Source organism: Pelodiscus sinensis, chromosome 11 (genome assembly GCF_049634645.1).
Source record: "Pelodiscus sinensis isolate JC-2024 chromosome 11, ASM4963464v1, whole genome shotgun sequence".
In the NCBI taxonomy this organism is placed as follows: Eukaryota; Metazoa; Chordata; order Testudines; family Trionychidae; genus Pelodiscus; species Pelodiscus sinensis.
Window position 1 is genome coordinate 13,592,995 of NC_134721.1, and position 19,341 is coordinate 13,612,335.

General features: G+C 39.0%; 1 protein-coding gene across 3 annotated transcripts in view; it reads left to right on the forward strand.

The window, feature by feature from the left end:
- The window catches only part of CNTN6 (contactin-6), a 158,923-nt gene that overhangs the window by 11,241 nt on the left and 128,341 nt on the right, over positions 1–19,341 (forward strand). For all 3 annotated transcript variants that reach the window (XM_075938669.1, XM_006122484.4, XM_075938670.1), the window contains exon 2: positions 18,733–18,828. In XM_075938669.1, coding sequence (XP_075794784.1) covers positions 18,733–18,828 — 96 coding nt within the window. The remainder of the gene's footprint in view (positions 1–18,732; positions 18,829–19,341) is intronic.

The window sequence follows — 19,341 nt, forward strand, 5'->3', positions numbered from 1 at the left end:
TATTTGCGAAGTGGGTTAAGTTCCTTTTTCTCTCTCCTAGTTTCATTGCACACAGTATGACTTAGCTTGCAATAAATTATGGAATACAATATCTACAATGTCCACATGAACTTTTTATTTTTAGTTTGGTGCAAAAAAAAAGATAGATGGAGTTGTGGAAAAAAAATAAGAAAACCACATAAAATTCACAGTAAAAAGTAATTTAATCAGTTTTTATTATGTATTTCTTCTTGTAACTGGAGATGAGGGCACTCAGCATTTCACAGGAGGTACTCAGCACCTTGCAAGATCTGGCTTTGTGCAGGTTGAGGATTACGTGTGTCTAAAGCCAATTGCAGGATCAGAGTCCCAGGGAGCATCTACATTGCACCTTTCCCTCAAAATAAGCTACACAGCTTGTGCTGTCTATCTTATTTCAAGCTATCTACACAGTGCCAAATTTTGAAATAAAGGGCTATTCCGACAATTCCCTTAACTCTCTTGGAACGAGGGTTACAAGAATGCTGGCATAGTGCACCCATTATTTTGAAATATATTTCAAAATAAAGGACATGTTTAAAGATGCAGAATTGCTATTTCTGGATGCTTCTGGTGTCTCAGAATAGCCCCACTGTCTAGGTGTAGGCCGAGTGAGCAAACCAATTGGGCAAAGCTAGTCATACGTAAAAATCTACATGCATGCTGAAAAATACAAATAGGAGAGCAGAGGAATAGAAATAGACAAGACTAGTTCAAGATGACTACTAATACCTCTGCCATGAGGTACAGTTTGACACACGGGGCCAAGTCCATCCCTAGTGTAGGTGCACTGAAGGATTAATTTAGCCCATTTGATTTAGACTTGTGGTGAGAAATCTGTTTTTAAGAACACTCCAATCTGGGGAAAAATCATGTAGATGGTAAAGTGACTCTGTGCTGACTAGTGACAAATAGACTCTATAATGACAAACGAGAAAATGGTCAAAGACTATAAATATTAAAAATATATATTTTATTTCCTTTTGTGGGTGTCAATGCCGTGGTTGTACCTCTGGCCTGAAGAGAGATGGAATTCAGAGTGAAAGCCTTTATCAGTACTCACTGCTCAGGATAGCTCACTCTGGCTCAGTTCAGAAGTGGGTTTTAATATTTTATACTGTTAACACTAGAGATGAAAGAGAGTCAGATGTGGGCCAGCTGAAGGACATCATAAGATATGCTTTGCAGTGAGTTTCTTCATGCACATTGCAAATATAAACTCAGCTAAGGATTTTCACTGTTCAATTTAATTGTGGTTTTCTTGCTGTTCTTCCATGGAGGTGCTTAATATTATCTTGCAGAGATAACTAAGTTTTTATTTTACAAGACAGACAAAGTTGCTATCCATGTTTTGCAATAGAGAAACTAGAGCACAGAGAGATGGAGTGCCAGATTTTAAACGATGCATCTGCAGATGTAGATAGTCACCTACATAGTAAACATCTTAAAAGATCTTAGCCTTTTTTTGAAAAAACTTCCCCTGTGTCTAGACTGCCACCGCATTCTTTCAAAATTAAATTGAAAGAATTCGGTGTTTTTTTCGACCATGGTAAAGCTCATTTTACAAGGAAGAATGCCTTTTTTCAGAAGTGCTCTTTTGAAAAAAGGCATTCTTGAATGCAAACAGGGCTTTTTCGAAAGAGAGCATCCAGACTGCCTAGGTGCTCTCTTTTGAAAAAGCATCTTGAAATGGTTGCAGTCTAGATGCTCTCTTTCTGAGAGCTTGTGGTCTAGACGTAGCCCCAGTTATGGCATTTTAGAACCAATCTCCATTAGCGGTTGCTCAAAGCTGTAGTGCCCAAACAGGTACACTTGGAGGCACTGCATTACTAGGAAGTGCAATACCTTCTGGAGCATTCTGGTGTCCTTCACACTTGTGGATGCATATAAGGGGCAATCAAATCTGTCCCTAACTAATTTTGTAGCCCTGCTGAAGTCAATGAACCTTCCTACATGAAGAAAGACAATGATTAAAAATAGGAACAAAGGTAATCCTGTGTCTAAGATTCAAGACCTGCAAAGCTTTATGTGAGTAGCCTCATTTGTTTGCACTGGGGCTAACCTATATGACTAGAACTCATTTGTGTGTGAATTATGGCTCCCATCTTTGACCACAGATCAGGACTGAATCAGGGAACTCCAAAACTAAAAGCATAAACTTTTACAGCTTGAAGTAAAGAGCCAGGTTCTCTAGCTGGGTGCTGTATTAGCAACCCGTATCCCCTATGATTCAGGCACAAAGAAAGAGCTGTAACATATGCCATAAAAGCAGTGTGTTATATGAGTAATTTCCACCACAGAAAAAGAATAGGTAACAAATAACCAGTCTATCATCACAGATGGTAGAATTGCTCATCGCAAATATTAACAAAGAGTTTTTTCTGAAATCTGTTGAGTTCACAATTTTTGGTCACATTTCTCCATGAGGAAAATTGCATTGTGATACATCATGCACAGTTACACTAATCATGTTATGATCCATCACACCCTCTAAAACAAAGAGAAGAAACTGGAACCCAATGTGGTGTATCACAAATCAGCACATCTCCACAGAAATGTGAGAAAGACTATTGATTTTTCCTCAGCAGGACTTCTAGTTTGTGAAGTGCTCTTACTTCTAATGACTTAGCATTTATTGTTTTATTCAGTAAGAGCCCATAATTATAGCAGTAATATTTGGGATTGTATAATGACAAAACATTTAGGGAAAAGAATCAAAAGTTTAAGAAAGCATGAAATTGCATTAATTCAGATGAACTGTTAGTAATTATGCAAGGTGGTAAATTTAATTTGCTTTAATTGTCTGTAACAATCTCATGGATTAAAATTCTCTTATATCCTTGTTTGCTATTTAGTACTATAGGGCTGTCCCATATTCATTCCTAATATAAGTTAACATACTTTTATTTTTTTCTAATTAAAGAAAAGATGTTTTCTTCTATAAAGCAACGTAATTTATCTCTGTGTGACCAATTCTCACAGTCCCAAATCAGTGGTGTTTTTATCATCTATAAATGAATACATCAAGGCTACGTCTAGACTGGCATGATTTTCCGGAAATGCTTTTAATGGAAAAGTTTTCCGTTAAAAGCATTTTCGGAAAAGAGTGTCTAAATTGGCACGGACGCTTTTCCGCAAAAGCACTTTTTGCAGAAAAGCATCCATAGCCAATCTAGACGCGCTTTTGCGCAAAAAAGCCCTGATCGCCATTTTCGCGATAGGGGCTTTTTTGCGCAAAACAAATCTCAGCTGTCTACACTGCCCCTTTTTGCGTAACAGAGACTTTTGCCCGAATGGGAGCAGCATAGTATTTCAGCAAAAAGCACTGATTTCTTGCAGTAGGAAGTCAGTGCTTTGGCGGAAATTCAAGTGGCCAGTGTAGACAGCTGGCAAGTTTTTCCGGAAAAGCGGCTGATTTTCTGGAAAAACTGGCCAGTCTAGACATAGCCCAAGAGTAACCGAACCATACTGTTGCATCAGACCCATTTTGCTGCATGACCTGGATCAGTTGCCCAAATAGAGGTATATGTGACAATGACACTAACCAAGATCCCAAAAGAACATAGTATCTTGGTTGGAGTCATGGAAAATTCAGTGGGCTACTGTGCATATAGAGCATTCTCAAAGTTAGGAAACATGCATACAAATGGGAATACATGCTGGTCTTTTCAGGAGGAGCAGTAAAACTGGTTTTCTGGTTACTGTCTTTCTGAAACACTGCCCTGCACTAGCAGATTGATTCAAGGATCCCCCAAGCCAGAGCTACATTCTTCTCTCAGTCCCAATTCCATTGCTTCTCTAATGTGCAAGAGATATTTTATTCCCAGTGCAAGAAATAGTTGCAAATGTCCTGTCCTATAAAGCTAGGCTTATATCTAGGGTCAATACTAGTTAAAATTAAAAGAAACAAAACAAAAAAACAGGTAGTCTTGTGGCACTTCAGCTCTAGTCTACACTAGGGAGGTATTTCAAAATAACTTCCCCTATTTCGAAATAACAGTGGAGCTCCACACTACCGAGCCTGTTATTTCTAAATAATGGGTTGGTCATTTCGAAATAATAACTCCTGCTTTCCACAAGAAATAAATGCTTATTTTGAAATAGCAGTAGCGTGACCGTTCCACTGCTGCTATTTTGAAATAACTGCTCCCCAGAGACATTCAATGTAACTACTCCCCAGTACTTCCTGGGGCTCTAAGTCGAGGTAACATGTCTACATTAACTGCCTTGGACTAATTTTAAGGCTTTCCTGTAGCATGGACACACTTTTTAAAGATAGTTATTTTGAGAGTTATTATTACAATATATGTTATTTTGAAATAATTTCCTCGTGTAGAGAAATACCCTTAGAGACTGGCCAAAATATATAGACTCATGAGCTTTCATGGGTATAACCCACTACATCAGATGAATTGGAGTGGTCTGAACCTTGACCCATTTTTAGAATGAATAACTAAAACTTTTTTTGAACCTGTGAAATGTTTGGATCAATACTTTCTTTATGAGCTAGTCTTCAAAACTTAGAAAAAGAGTATAGTGATTGTTTGCTCCCCCATGCAGTTCTATATTCTTATTTTGTGTTTCTGGCAAGGACTGCATCAAGAAATGCTGGAAGGCCACAATAACAGCTATCCTCATAATATTTCCAGCTATAACAGGGGAGCAGAAGTGATGGAAATGTCAGAGAACATCATGAAACAACCTGTTCTTGTGACATTCCTAACCCAAATTTACTAAGACAGGAGGTCTGGATATTTCTGACAGGTTTTTTTTAATAAGCATCCCAACTGAACCCAAGCTAAGAGCATTCTAAGGCTTATCTGTCTCTACTTAAATCATTCAGTTTCTGTTGATAGTGTAAGGCTGTGGATAAGCAGGACTGAACCTGGTAACTTCTGAAAATTAATGAGTCTCTGCTTCATGAGCTAAAATCCACCTGTGGCCTAGCTAACTAAGGCTGTCTAGATCAGTGGTTTTCAAACTTTTTTTTCTCGTGACTCAGCTGAAGAAAATTGTTGATACCAGCAACCCAAAATAAATTGGCTCGAGTGTAGCCTCTAGAGTGAGGCTGAGAGATTTGTGGTATAGGACAAGGCTCTAGCTTTTGGAGTGTGAGGGCTGTGGCAGGAGGCGCTTAACTTGAACAGCATCCAGTAAGCAGTGCAACATGGCTAATGTAACCACCACCAGGTGGATTTGAACCTGAGACCTCTGGAGTTTAGTATAGGAGCCTCTACCCTTTGAGCTAAAAAGCAGCTGGCTCGCAGCTCATCCTATAGAGGTCTCTTGTTCTTTATCTGTTGCTGTGGTCTAAGTGCCACTGCATGGTACAGTGAACACAAGAGGGCTATGTCTACACTGCACCTCTCTTGTGCAAAAGCCTATGCAAATGAAGTGTGGATTAGCATAGTGCTGCACTTCATTTGCATAGTTAATTAGGGGGCATTTTTGTGCAAGAGGCTTTTGCGCAAAAAGGATCTGTGTAGATGGCTCCTTTTTGCGCAAAAACACCTCTTGCTCAAGATCCGTTCTTCCTCATTTTTTTCAGGAAGAATGGCTCTTGTGCAAGAGGGTTTTTTTTTTTTGCTCAAAAAGGAGCAGTCTACACAGCTCCTTTTTGCTCAAAAGCCTCTTGTGCAAAAATGCCCTTTAATTAATTATGCACATTATGCTAATCTGTGCTTCATTTGCATAGGCTTTTGCGCAAGAGAGGTGCAGTGTAGATGTAGCCTAGTTGTGTGGGTTACACTAAGGCAGGCTTCCTGCCTCTCCTGACACCATAGACCATGCTGCATCCTAGAAACAGCCATCAGCAGGTTCTCAGCTAGTGGGAGTGTGGAGCTAGTGCTCAGGGCAGGGCAGTGCACAAAGCCCTGTGCACTTCCCCCCCGCCCCACCATGGGCCTGCTGCCAACTGCTTCTGGGGCACAGTATAGTTTGTGGTGCCAGGATAGGCAGGTAGCTAGCTGCCTTAGCACCCCCACTGGTCACCTGATCACTGTGCAACAATGAGACCCAGTGCCTGATATTCCATGATCCAGTACTGGATCACAACCCATAGTTTGAAAGCCACTGCTCTAGATAGCCTAGGGACCACTGGAGGGGGCCAGAGAGCCACACCAAGCAGGCTTGGGTTACAATAGCATTATTTATCACTCAACAGGCATGGGTGTATAAACTGGATTTAATTTATTGAAAAAGGTGTGTCAGTACTTCGTGGTCTTGATGCCTGTTATGCTTCTACTTCACAGAATAGTATTCAGATTCATTATTTTCTACATAGTTCCCTCACCATGATATCAGAATGATATGTATCTGTAAGCAAGAATTGCAGATACCATCAAATTTATTTGTATTCAAATCACCTAAGAGCACTTTTAGAACCGGTTAGTTTTTAGTCAGCATGTTAGTTATATAGCTGTTAGTTGACAAGGCTCACTAAAGAAAATGCTGTACCCAATAGTTTCAAAAAAGAGAGAAATCAGCTGTAGGAAAGGGACTAAGGGTATGTCTACACTACCCCCCTAGATCGAATTAGGGGGGGTAATGTAGTCATATGGAGTTGCAAATGAAACCCGGGATTTGAATTTCCCGGGCTTCATTTGCATAAAGCCGGCCGGAGCCATTTTTAAATGCCGGTTAGTTCAGACCCCGTGCAGATAGGCTTCCTATCTGAACTAGCTGTACGCCTAATCCGAACTAGCCTAATCCGAACTAGCTAGTCCATGCCGCGTGTAGCCGCGTGGCATGGGGTCCGAACTAGCCGGCATTTAAAAATGGCGCCGGCCAGCTTTATGCAAATGAAGCCCAGGAAATTCAAATCCCGGGCTTTATTTGCAACTCCGTATGACTACATTACCCCCCCTAGTTCGAACTAGGGGGGTAGTGTAGACATACCCTAAGAATAGTGGTGGAAAGTAGAGATGTTGATAGAACCAGAGTAAGGCAGAATAAGGGGACTCAATCTAGGGAAAAAATTGATTCAGATCAGGGGATGGACAATCAGCTTCGAGCAAGTTCATGTTTTATTAGCACCAGTTCATCCTTCTCTCCCTACCAGCTTCTGTCTGAAAGGTGAGGACACGGACAACTTTGTCACCCTGACATTTTAAAATGCACAAAAAAGAACAGAATAGCATTCCATCACCTTGAAGTTAGATATTTGATTAAGATGCAGATTGGAAAGTGTCCCAACTACCCTTATGTAAATTTATGTAGATGTGAAATTATTATAAATAGGCAACATTAAATTTTTTCTTACTCCTGATGGGATTTTGATACCCAGCTGTACAAAACTGCATTATCTTCCCATATCCAGTCATTGCATTGTGACATGTTAGGATACACTGTTGAGTGACTTCAAAGAATTACTCCATCTCTTTATTTTAAAAGCAATTTACATTAAAAAAAATCAAGGAACCTATAGGCAAAAATCAAAATAATTATAAATTCCTGGTGCAATCAGCATTTCTGGTAGTGGTTGGCATTAAACACTTTTAAAAGAAAGACTTTGGGATACAGACTCCTTTCAGTGATTGATCATCAGCTCTTTTAATGCAGTAGCATGAGCATAATGAGCAGGAAATGTTTGTGTATATTACATTAGTGCATTTCTCTAGATATCATCATTCATCACCTTAACTAAACACTTCACTGATCACTATGGGTTTGCTTATCTCCTGGTAGCTGCAGTGCAGTACTTAGCAAAACTGCTCTGATGTTCATTCTCCTCTAAAATACTATTCATTTTACCTTCTGCTTTTATTGTAATTGAATATCCAAATTAAAAAATCACAGGCCATATCCTCTGCTGGTGTAAATCAGTGTAATTCTGTTGACTTTGACAGACCTATAACAATTCATACCCATTATAGCAACTTCCCTCACATATTTACACCCCATGCAAATCTGGAAGCCTCACTACCTCAGATTTTTCAGCCTCTATCAGAAATAGTCCTGTCAGCTGCTAATTTGGTTTCCACAGGGTAACATATGTTTTTCCTGCTCTAAGCATATATCTCTCTTGCTGAGGTCTGCAAAAGTTCCCTACTGAAGATGATGACTTGCTGCCACACACAGCTGAGTCCATACATTTCCACCCTTCATTGTGAAGAATCACTTATTCACCTGAGTGTTTTGCTTAGTCTACATGCCCTCATTATTACATTTGACTGATTAATTGTGCCATCCCAATAGTAATCTGCCAGCACACACAGTTCTGAAAGGGGATTATTTTTTTGACTTGCAGTTCATGGTACAATGCAGTTTGTGGCAACTCATTATTCACAAAGGGAGAGAAACGCAGGCAAAGAATAGAAGGAATTTATAGAGAAATAGGTAATAACTTATTTATAGATTTCTGCAGAAACACTATAGTTAGCAAAATATACCATCTGTTACATAGCCTCACTATTCCTAAGTGCATATTAGCAATCTAAATACATGCCAAACACCTGATCTTTGCTATCTTATTTAATACAGCTCTTGACAGGCCACATTATACTTTATTAGGTTATGTCATGTTATGTTATAAAGTTATGCTAGGTAACATAGTCAAAAGGAAGACAGGGTGGTTTTGCTGCTGTTATTGGAAATGTTCATGCTGGGCCAGATTTTCAAAAGGGATCAGCACCTAACAGCTCACATTTAGTCCTTTAAATAAGTGGACAGATTTTCAAAACCATTCCTCTCTCGAACTGATTGGAAAATTGGGAGGGGGGGGGGGAAGGGGGAGGTGTCTTAAGGGAAAAAAAAGACACAAATTAAAACACCTTTGTTTCAAGTAAAAAACTAAAAAACAAAACCCAATTTTTTTGGCCAAAATTGGAACAAATTCAGCTAAAGTGTTGGATTAGGAAATACAGTTATGGAGCCTCATGCCACCCTCCTTTTCTATGGACTGGGTTCCCTGGCTAGACTACATGTCCCAGTCTCCCAGGAGCTGTCACAGTACACCATGGGAGTCCCTGGCTGCTATGTGTCATAGGAAGTGTCGAGAAACTGAGCCCACAGAGAAGAACGAGGCACCTGAATAACAGAGCTCATGAGGCACAACTGAGGTATTTATGAATATTTTCCCCTCTTTCCCCCTCTCTTTTTTCTGGTGCATGAGGGGTTATGAAAATTTGGTATTTTCTGCAGAGGCCAATGGAAAACAGTTTTTATGTTCAAAGAATATGACAAACTGGTAAGCATCCAGTATGCGTCCATTGGTTTTAATGGGACATGCTGGATGCTACGTACCTCTAAATAATCTGTCTGCTTCCTTCAGGTAACCAAGTGGGAATTAAATTCTTTTTGAAATCTGTTCCCAGTTGTGGCGAGAGTAAATCTGACCTACAGTTTCCCACCAAAAATGACAGTGAAATTGGTATTTTGGCACAGCACCGTCACATACAGAAGATAATTTCTTACACAACATCACAATTAATCCTACTAATCAGGGAACAAAAGGAGTTTCTAGGATTTAAGTCACCGTTATACTATTGATATTTGTATTCAGTGATTTTTAAATGGAAAATAAAGGGAAATCAATTCACAAAGAGAAGGTAGATGGTGAGACCAAAAGAGATTATTATAGTCACATTATACTAAAGTTTCTTCTGGCTGTCTCCCGCTTTCTAGCAAATGTACCAGTTTCCAGAGTGATGTGTAAAATTACTTGGAGAACTCTAAGAAGAGCAATGCAAACTTGGTTACCTTTGCCTCTGTGTGAAAATATTCTTCACGGTATTGCTCTTTATTTTCCCTAACGGAGCATATTTTACCAGCAAAAGCTTTTCTTAGCGGAACTGTGAGTCTACGATTTATAGTAATGGAAGGGGAGTAGAAACCATTGACTAAACTATGGGTGTTTTGTTGTATTTTGTTATTAAAAAGATGAAACCTTATCTACTTTTTGCTTCATTAGCAAAAGGGAGGAAAGAATGTGCTCAGATAGAAGTATTTCTGAGAGCATTTTATTACTCATAAACAAACCTCAAAAGATTTGTTTTATTTCCTCTTGGATGACCATCTGTGAAGTGAACTCACAATCTGTAACTTTGTAAGCAGTGCAATTGTGGCTGTGTTGGTTCCATGATATTAGAGCAGTGTTTCTCAAAGCGGTCTGCAGAACAACTTTGACAAACCTGCTAACTGGCTGTGCTGGTGTGTTTACTTACTGGCTCTGCGGCCACGGAGCCTCGTGGCTCCCAATGGCTCCTATTCACCATTTGCAGCCAACAGGCTCGCGCCACTTCCCATGGCTCTCCTTGGCTGCAAACAGCAAACTGGAGCCAATAGGATCTGTGAGGCTTTATGGCCACAGAGCTAGTAACTAAACACATCAGCACAGTCAGTTAGCAGGATTCTAAAAGTGGTTTCACAGACCACTCTGAGATATATTATATTATAGACAAGGTGGGTGAGGTCATATATTTTAATGGACCAGCTTCTGTTGGTGCATGAGACAAGCTTTCAAAACACACACAGATCTTCTTCAGGTCTGGAAAAGGTACTCCCAGCATCACAGCTAAATGAAAAGCGAAAGAAATTGTTTAACATAAGTAGTTAGGACCTACGTCTACACAGCAGTGTTATTTTGGTATAACTGATGTTATTTTGATATAACATAGTCCGTGACTACACTACAAGCAGATATTTTGACATAGTTGAGCTGGAGGACTTCTTACTCCAGCTCCTATAACCCTCATTTTATGAGGAGTAAAGGAAGTTGGAGGAAGAGTGCTCTAACTTGGATTTCCTGCTGTGCAGACATCATCAAAAGCCAAAATATGCTATTTTGACATAAGCTGCACAATTGTCATAGCTCAAGTTGCGTAGTTTATTTTGGATTTAGCCTGGCTGTGTAGACGTGCCCTAAGGGATTGTTCTAGATAGAGTGGCCCATGAACTCTTCACAGACACAGAGGAGTTAGCGGGTAACAGATTATACTAATAAATCATAAAGCCAGTGACTCCATTCTGTACATATTTTTTCCTGTCTAGAATAGTTAATCTCCCATGCTCATCTATTGAAACAGCAGTGTGAGTTTGAAACTGCAAGGTTTTCTTACCCTTCTTTTACTGAAGACCATGGTAGTTCCTCCCTCCCCAAAGATAAATAGATCTCTTCTCTTAAATCTTAAACTCTGAAATTTGGGACATTCAGGCCTGATGGATGTTATGGTGACATTTTAATATCTGAGGCCTGAAGGATCCCCAAATAACAACACAAGAATGGCCATACTGGGTCAGACTGAAGATCCATCTAGTCCAATATCCTGTGTGCCGACAGTAGCCAATGCCAGATGTCCCAGAGGGAACACAACAGGTAATCATCACGTGATCCCTCTCCTGTCATCCATTTCCAGACAAACAGAGGCTGGGAGCACCATTCCTACCCATCCTGGCTAATAGCCAATGATTTACCTAATCTCCATGCATTTCTCTAGCTATTTTGGTGACATTTTTAAATCCAAGGCCTGAGGGATCCCCAAATGTTTTGGTGTCATTTTTAAATGTAGCAGATCTGATGATGATCTACCAAATCCTCTCAAAAGCACTTCTTAGTGGTGTTAACACACTATCTAAAAATGGAATTTTCACAGCAGACGTCACATGTCATCGCTGGTATCTCATCACCGTGTTGGAAGATCTTATGTGACTTGACTTTTACTAAGTTCTAATAAGCACACAACTTTGAGAGGCTTTTATATGTACATAAAGCAAGTCAACATTAACATCTAGGTCCTATGCACCTGTGGCATTTCCTGTATTTGGGGCCAACTGTGAGTGAGTACAATGCGCTTGCCAATTTCCTTTCCAAGGAAGATGGGTGGGGAATTGATATGGATCTACAGCAAATTGCTAACACCGTGGAAAAAAGAGAACAGGCATAATTCATTTAGGGTATGTCTACACTTGTACCCTCTTTCGACCGAGGGATACAAATGCAGCTGAGCAAAATTGAAAATGAAGCGCGGATTTGAATTTCCCATGCTTCATTTGAATATTTGCATTATGGCGCTATTTCGAAATAGCACTATTTCGAAAAAAGAAATGCTGTCTAGACGCAGTTATTTTGAAAGAAAACCCTTCTTCCAAAATAACTTGTAAACCTCGTTGTAGGAGGAATAAGGGTTATTTCAGAAGAAGGGGTTTCTTTTGAAATAACCGGATCTAGACAGTGAAGGAGAATTTAATCCGAGGGTTCGGATGGGGGCCCAAAACCCCTACCAAATCAATTCCAGACACCCTTCTTAAGCAACCAGCTTTATTCAGGAATGCATTCCAAGGCAAAAATCTCCAGGATACTCAGGAAAAGTTTCTGCAACTGCCCAAACAAAAGGTGAGGTCTTTTGTACTACCTTACATGGTAATTACCTCTTTTTCACTGACCACTTACAATTGCATGCATATACAGGTCATGCCCCTTTGCACCAAATTCTCTCCAATCATTATTTGTCCCCTCACAGTCCCTTTGGAGGCCTTACTACAGGTTCAAACCAGTTTCACCTATCCCCTCCTGATTGTATACCTGAGTCCAAGCACGTACCTCTTTACAAAGACCAGACTTAACATCCAGGTCACACAGAGGTCATACTGACAACAGTTAAGTTTATCCTTCATTCCCCCCTTTGATCCGCTTGTGAATCACAATTAATCTTAAGCATCCTTTCTCATTCATCCTCAAACGTGGGAGTGTCTTCGTAGTCTTTCTCGGGAGGGTTCTGTACATTTAGAAGAAGATCTGTTGTATCTTGCTTTCTGCTACATTGTCTATCTTTTGTAAGCACCTTTTAATACAGCATAAGGCTAGCTGTATCATTATGTATATAGAGCATACTAAGACAAGGAACATCAATATTCCTACCACCACTTTCTTCATGAGTTCGCTTAACCCTATTCTATAGTGTTTCTTTTTTCAAAATATCGCTATTTCGAAATAACCAAAACATGAATATGCAAATGAAGCATGGGAAATTCAAATCCGTGCTTCATTTGCAATTTCGCTCAACTGCATTTGCATCTCTCTCTCGAAAGAAGGTGCAAGTGTAGACATACCCTTATACTGTACTAATTTTTCAGAACAAGGACATAGACATGTTTGAAAAGGGTTTAAAAGACTGGATGTTTGGATAGTTCACCAATAAATAGAACAATAACCAGGGCCATCCCCCGCTTCTGCACCCCACTCCACTTCTTCCCTGGTGTGGGTGTGAGAGCTCTGACAATTAGTTAAGTTTGAATTAATATAGTGAGGTTTTACAGAACCAAGACATGCTTGGTTTGCTTTCTGTTTATGGTAGTGAATACAACACTCTATATTCTCCTTTTCTGTTTCTTTTCCCCGCATAAAATACTCAGACACAAAGCACTAGCAAACAAGGAGTTAAAGGGATGTCATAGAGCTTAAAATGCTTTTCCAATACATTGACAGATACCTACCACTATTACCGTAAGAGTGTGGAACATGCTCAAGAAGTGCTGCAGCTCTCTAATTAAATTCAGCCACTTCCGAATAGACAATATTGGCATAGAAGACCAATACATAAGAAGAGAGAGAAGGAGGAAAAAATAAAGTGAGCTGTCAAAGGTTCATCCAAGAAGGAGCTAACTGAGGCATTAATAAACAAGAACTGTCCCAACCCTCTCTCTGCAACAAACCCCATTGCCAACTCTGTCCACATATCTATACAAGCAATACCATCACAGGACCTAACCACATAAGGCACAACATCAGGGGCTCATTCACTAACATAATGTATGCCATCAAGTGCTAGTATTGTCCCTCTGCGTATATTGGCCAACCTGGGCAGTCCCAGCACTAAAGGATAAATGTTCCTTAGGGGAAACACTAGGGGCATGTCTAAACTACATTCCTCTTCTGAAAGAGGAATGTAAATGAGCCCCATTGAAAATGCAAATGAAACATGGATTTACAAATCTCGCGTTTCATTTGCATAATTGCTTGAGAAGGGATTTTTGAAAAAGAAACCACAGCCTAGACGGGGTTATTTAGGAAAAAAAAAACCTTTTTTGAAAGAACCCGTACACCTGAAAAGACGAGGTGTATGGGTTCTTTAGTAAAAGGTTTTTTTTTCGAAATAACCCCATCTAGACTGCGGTTTCTTTTTCAAAAAATCCTTTTTTCAAAAAAGTGCTCTCACATGATTATGCAAATGAAGTGCAAGATTTGTAAATCCGCACTTCATTTACATTCATCATTTGGAAGAGAAATGTAATTTAGACATAGCAGTTGCAAACTAGTGTAATAAATGATGAGAGATATACATTCCTCTATTTCTTATATTTGCTCACTAGGGCTATGTCTAGACTGCAAACCTCTTTCGAAAAAGGCTTTCTAAAGATGCGTTTGAAAAAGCCTCTTTCGAAAAAGAGTGTCTAGACTACAACCAGTACTTTCGAAAAAGCAAGCCACTTTTTTAAAAAAAAGAACCCAGGCAGTCTGGATGATGCTCTCTTTCGAAAAAGCACAGCTTGCATTAAATAGTGCCTTTTTTCAAAAGAGCACTTTCAAAAAAAGGTGTTAGTCCTTGTAAAATGAGGTTTCCTGCGGTCGAAAATACTACCGCATTCTTTCGATTTACTTTTGAAAGAACACGGCAGCAGTCTAGATGCAGGGGAAGTTTTTTCGAAAAAAGGTCACTTTTTTTCGAAAAAACTCTGTTATCTGGACACACCCTAGGTGTTACCTCATTCTTAACTACATCAGCTTGGTCTCATCCTTAAGCTCATAATTAGATGCTAGGCAATGTGCTTCACTGAAGTTTGAATTGAAGAGATTGGCAAATAGAGCTAGTGGGTATTTCATACTGATGATATCACAGTTCATGAATTCTAGCTAGCTATATAAAAATCCCTATCACCTTCTATGTGTTCAATGTGGAGGGAGAAACAGTAACAGGAAACTTGGAAATGGCAGAGATACTTAATGACTTCTTTGTTTCGGTCTTCACCGAGAAGTGTCATGAAGAAATGCCTAACATAGTGGATGCTAGTGGGAAGGGGGTAGATTTAGAAGATAAAATAAAAAAAGAAGTTAAAAACCACTTAGAAAAGTTAGATGCCTGCAAGTCACCAGAGCCTGATGAAATGCATTCTAGAATACTCAAGGAGTTGATAGAGGAGGTATCCGAGCTTTTAGCTATCATCTTTGGAAAATCATGGAAGACAGGAGAGATTCCAGAAGATTGGAAAAGGGCAAATATAGTGCCCAGCTATAAAAAGGGAAATAAAAACAACTCAGAAAACTACAGACAAGTCAGTTTAACTTATGTGCCAGGAAAGATAATGGAGCAAGTAATTAAGGAAATCATCTGCAAACACTTCGAAGATAATAAGGTGATAGAGAACAGCCCGCATGGATTTGTAAAGAACAAATCATGTCAAACCAATCTGATAGGATAACGAGTCTTGTGGATAAGGGAGAAGCAGTAGACGTGGTATATATAAACCTTAGCATTTGCTATGGTCTCTCAAGATATTCTTATCAATAAACTAGGCAAATACAACTTAGATGGGGCTACTATAAGGTGGATGCATAACTGGCTGGATAACTGTTCCCTGAGATTAGTTATTAATGGTTCACAATCCTGCTGGAAAGGTACAAGTGGGATTCCACAGGGGTCTGTTTTGGGACTGGTTCTGTTCAATATCTTCATCAACAGTTTAGATATCGGCATAAAGAGTACACTTATTAAGTTTGCAGATGATACCAAGATGGCAGGGGTTGCAACTGCTTTGGAGGAAAGGTCATAATATAAAATGATCTGGACAATTTGGAGAAATGGTCTGAGGTAAACAGGATGAAGCTTAACAAGGAGAAATGCAAAGTGCTCTACTTAGGAAGGAACAATCAGTTTCTCAGATACAGAATGGGAAGTGACTGTCTAGGAAGGAGTTCGGCAGAAAGGGATCTAGGGGTTTTAGTGGACCACAAGCTAAATATGAGTCACCAGTGTGACACTGTTGCAAAAAATGCAAATATGATTCTAGGATGCATTGACAGGTGTGTTTTGAGCAAGACACGAGAAGTCATTCTTCCACTCTACCCTGCACTGAGTAGGCCTCAACTGGAATATTGTGTCCAGTTCTGGGCACCACATTTCAAGAAAGATGTGGAGAAATTGGAGAAGGTCCAGAGAAGAGCAACAAGAATGATTAAAGGTCTAGAGAACATAACCTATGAAGGAAGACTGAAAGAATTGGGCTTGTTTAGTTTGGAAAAGAGAAGATTGAGAGGGGACATGATAGCGATTTTCAGATATCTAAAAGGATGTCACAAGGAGGAAAGAGAAAACTTGGTCTTCCTGGCCTCTGAGCATAGAACAAGAAGCAATGGGCTTAAACTGCAGCAAGGGAAGTTTAGGTTGGACATTAGGAAAAAGCTCCTAACTGTCAGAGTGGAATAAATTACCTAAGGGGTGTGTGGAATCTCCATCCCTGGAGATATTTAAGAGTAGATTAGATAAATGTCTATCAGGGATTGTCTAGACAGGACTGGGTCCTGCCATGAGGGCAGGGGACTGGACTTGAAGACCTTTCAAGGTCCCTTCCAGTCCTAGTATTCTATGATTCTCAAAAAGAAAAGGACAGAGATATTCATGTGGGACTCCACTGCTTCATATTAAGTTCCATGAGTGTTAGTGCTATCACAGACAGCTGACAGATACAAAAGGAACCGCATGGACATATTATCTTCTTCATCTGCTGACCACCACTATCAGCATAGTCTCTATGGTAAATTCCTATGGTAAATATTCCTGAAAGCAATATTAGATTCTCAACCGGTTCTACCAAAGCTTTCTTGATAATTTTCAGTAATGGAATACAAAAATAAAAATAAAAAAACCTTTTTTTGGATATTGTCATTGTCAGTGACAGCTTGCTTAATCACCTCTTTCAAAGAAAATTATACGTTGTCTACCAGAGACAACTCATGGAAATTATTTCCAACAATAGCCTGAGCAACTTCCTGATGGCCTTCACTAGCTGAGAAGGAAATGGATTCCATTTTCAGGTTATAACAGAAAGCTTCCCTATCCCCACCAGCATCTCAGCAATTGACATTGGGAAAAAAAACAAAACAAAACAAAGGTGACTGCAGAAGCAGATAGCCTGGGCCAAATCTGAGCTAATTTAACCGCAGAATAATCTGGTTATTCCTCACAGTGAGACACAGTTGACTCTGTCACTGGATACAAATGACCTGAATTAACCCTGACATTTAGCTGCCCCATTAGCAGAGTCCCCTGACACATCCATCTCCCTGTGCAGCTCTAAATAAAACAGAATTAAATAAAAAGGTTTAGTTCATGGGGGGAAAATAGCACATTATTGAAATGACTTGCTGATAAGTACAAATTAAGTGGATATCTAAAGCTTGGTTGATGCTTTGGAGAAGGGATGATACAAAGGTAAATTCAGTGGAAAAAGCAAACACGGCTATTATTTTACCTGATTTCTTGTAGGTTATCAGTCTGATTTGTATGACACTATCTTATAAGAGTAAGTTTCCATGCCTAACAGAACCTAAACTTACTTTTCAGATTATGAACATAATAAGCTGTGAGTCAAAACCCTTGTGGTAAAGTAAATAAAGCGAACAATATGTGAAATTATATGGTATAGATAGCTCTAGGGAGGAGATGATATATCCTGTTATATTTTATTAAATCACAGTTTGAATGAAAAAAAAATAGCATTTGATACAACCCTTGCCATAAGGCACTCTGACATGAAAGTAATGAATCTCGGCATTTTAAATGAGAGCTTTTGGAACAAAAAGAAAACCATTGGCTTTGATGGAATTTTTTGGAAGATACATCTGCTATGTTATCTTTTGTCATTAGAGTCACATTATTAAAGGGGAACTATACTGAGAAACTTATTATCTGTACTTTTTTCAATAAGCAATGAAACAAAGAGTAGACTCTTCTCCTTATGTATATTCATAGCTTCAGTTAAAAGAAATTGACAAATTGCCATAGAAATTACACATAAGCATGGGTTATGCATGTGTATGTGTGTGTGTGTTGGCAAAGGGAGACTTTACACAATAATGAATCTCCTAGTGTCCATTTGTCTCCTGTAAAGCTCTTCATTTGCTCCTATAGCTCTGAATGCAAATCCCATTCATATTAAGAAAGAGATTCCCTAGACTTCAGGGGGCTTTGAATGTGAACTAAAGTGAGCAGATTCATTTAAAAATTTCTGCCTGCTTAGGTATTTAAGCACAGATTCTCAACTATGTACTAAAATAAATGCTAACTTCGATGTCCACCTAATAATTAAATTAATAAAACTTTATTATTAGAAACATTAGATTTGTTCTCTATTGATGTGAAGGACTTGTAAATCAGAAATATACAAAACAGCCCAACCTTTTTGCATTCAGTATCCAAAAATGGTGCTATAGTGTCATACAATAGTACTGAATGAGCTTAAAAGGGGGAATATAATATTACAAAATGATGGGAGTTCTTTCCCATAGGGACTTGAGATTAGTGGGACCATTAGTCTGACATGGTATATGAGCATATTTGCAGATAGAAGTTCTAATATACTATTGGAGTAAAAGGTCTGGCTCTGTTAATTTCATTTAGAGTTTTGTCAGAATAATAATGGAAAATTGGACCCATCGTTTGCAGCTAAATAAATCTGACAGTTAATATTTGAATTTTTTTGTTTTCTTTTCTTTTGTTCAAGATCTTGGAAATTTTGAAACAAAAACAAGAAGCACCGTCTCAGTCAGAGAAGGACAAGGAGTGGTTTTGCTTTGTGGTCCTCCACCACACTATGGAGGTATGATATAAAGTTCTGAATTGTGCAATTGGGATTAATTTGTACAGGTACGGTACTGTCCTATCCAGGAAACAGTAGCCTGCAGCTCACAAGATATTGGACAGTAGAATACCATAAATTGAATAGAATAATAGTAAATTGGCCATTTTTTTTCAAAGCATCACAATCTGGATATGACTAATTATTCTTCATATTTAAACCTCTAAAGCTATGCTCTTCAATGGGTTTCTTTTGATGCTTGGATTATCACTATTAAGATCCCTAAATTGGACTTCTCTCTGGCAATACAATTAAGCAAGTGCATAAAATGTTTGCAGGATTGGGGCTTTAATCTATACTAGAGCTGTGTAAACCTGGTTGTATAAAATAAAAGCCATTAAACTTATTCACTTAAATATAAAACTGTAGTCAAACCTTCTAGCGTTTTCAACCTGACATACAAGTTGCAAACATATCTGGAAATTTGTTGTCAATACAAAGCAGCATGCAAATTAAAAACACTGATAATAATTG